Source organism: Propithecus coquereli, unplaced genomic scaffold (assembly GCF_000956105.1).
Source record: "Propithecus coquereli isolate 6110/MARCELLA unplaced genomic scaffold, Pcoq_1.0 Scaffold236, whole genome shotgun sequence".
Taxonomy (NCBI): Eukaryota; Metazoa; Chordata; class Mammalia; order Primates; family Indriidae; genus Propithecus; species Propithecus coquereli.
The window spans coordinates 2,737,651-2,739,574 of record NW_012147908.1 but is presented as its reverse complement, the minus strand read 5'-3'; the positions used below and the strand labels follow the sequence as shown (position 1 = coordinate 2,739,574).

General features: G+C 45.9%; 1 protein-coding gene across 1 annotated transcript in view; it reads right to left on the bottom strand.

Moving 5' to 3' along the window:
* Nucleotides 1–499: 499 nt before the first annotated feature.
* The window catches only part of GNPDA1 (glucosamine-6-phosphate deaminase 1), a 23,478-nt gene continuing 22,053 nt past the window's right edge, over nt 500–1,924 (bottom strand). Inside the window, exon 7 of the mRNA XM_012645783.1 lies at nt 500–1,922. Within this exon, the coding sequence (XP_012501237.1) occupies nt 1,822–1,922 (101 nt within the window). The 3' untranslated portion in view covers nt 500–1,821. The remainder of the gene's footprint in view (nt 1,923–1,924) is intronic.

Below are 1,924 nucleotides of genomic sequence, written 5' to 3'. Positions count from 1 at the left end.
TTGCAGTAGCTCAGGTCAGAAGCCCAGGTGGCTGCCGGTGTGGTGGCTCATGCCTGTAATCTCAAATTCTGGGAGGCCGAGGCAGGGGGATCGCTTGAGGTCAGGAGTTCGAGACCAGCCTGAACAAGAGCAAGACCCTGTCTCTACTAAAAATAGAAAAAATTACCTGAGCATGGAGGTATGTGCCTGTAGTTCCAGCTACTTGGGAGGCTGAGGCAGGAGGATGGCTTGAGTCCAGGAGTTTGAGGTTGCCCTTTTTCACATAGGTGCTTCATTTTCATAAAATCTTTGATTATTTTTCACCCTTATGATTGTAGAAGAGATCAATAGACAGTCGCTGTGCTTGTGACCGTCCTGCAACTCACGTTGAGGCTTTGCTGACCAGCTGTTTCTAAAATATGTAATTATCAGCCCAGAAAACCTTCTGAAATTTAGGAGTTGAAATCCACAAATGACACATTTTATTTGAAAATACTGGATTTAATAGAAAATATCACATTATAAACAAGTCCATTGAACCATTAGCTTAAAACAGACTGCCAGCACAATTACATATAAAAGCTACAGACGAAACACTGGTACCAAACACAACACTTACAGAGAGACCTAAGCCAGGCTCTGAAAGATCTTTCCCAGAATCAGAGGCAGCAGTAGCTTCAAACAGGCACCAAATCAGGGAGGAGGCAGCAGCGTCCACTCCACCAAGGCTTAAGAGTAAAAGGAAGGCCAAGAGTAAAAGGAATAGCACATCTCGGGAGCCACGGGTGAAGGACAGATGGGCAAAAGGATTGTATTTCCTGATGTTCTGAGAGCATCAGGCCATACCACATGAGCCCAAGAGGGCTACAAGAACAGGGTGTTTTAAGTGGGGAAACAGCATGAGAAGCATTTGGTATGTTGTCTTGGCACTCAACTCTTAGGGAAGCAGCAGAGCAGGACACTCGTGCGTTGCAACTAAACTCACCTCACTCCGGCTGAACACAACACTGAAGTCATGGCAGTGTCTACTGCCCCAGTGGGCCTCCTACTTACTAGTGAGTATGTTAGAGAGGAGCCACAGTGAGACCTCTGACACAAACACAGGGCTCTTGTGGGAAAAGGGCTTCCACCTTTCTCCTCATGGTGCTGGAGGGTCCCTGAGGGAGAGAAGTTTGACGTGGCTGGGCCCCTTGAGACTCTGAGTTTATCAGCAAAAGCTACCTCTTTGGCCCCACCCACCCAAACCCTTCCCCAAGGAGTCCTCCCAGTTCACTGAGGGGCCGGCTGCAAGGATATTGTCTTCCACGGCACTTGTTACTGACCAGAGAGACTGCTTCCTTGCACTTATTTTAGATACTGAGAGAGTCTGTGCCTTAATCTGGAACAATGATTCTCAAATGGGGGCAGGCCTGTATAAGAGGGGCTCCCAAGACTCTCTCCAAAGAGGTTGTGTTCAATATACACAGACCCCTAATTCCCTCCCACTTGAGAATCAGTGCACATAAGGACAGGAATTTCTGACTGGAGTGTGTTGTACATATGAACAGTGGCTGAGGCAGAACGAACAGTTAAAAACTCCTAACCCGGGTTTGGCAGACATCGAAATGATACCGTACATTTTTCAGAGATTTTTTTTTTTTCCCTGATTAAGTTACAATCATTCTCCCTGTAGCTAAACTTCATGACTAGGCTCCTAGCCTGAAATCCAAGAACAATAGGTTCATCCACTTATCTGACGTAACCACACTGGATTAAAGAAATACAATTCTGTTCTCCTAAAGACAATTTCCAGAAAGACCTGCTTGTCCCTATGAGGTACTTGATACTAGGTCCCAGCACAGGCTAATCGCTGTATGGTTTCTTAGAAGACTGGCTTTTCTCAATTTCTTTCTCTTTGATACTGTACAAGGGGTCCACCAACTTGTTATGAACAAGCATTAAACCT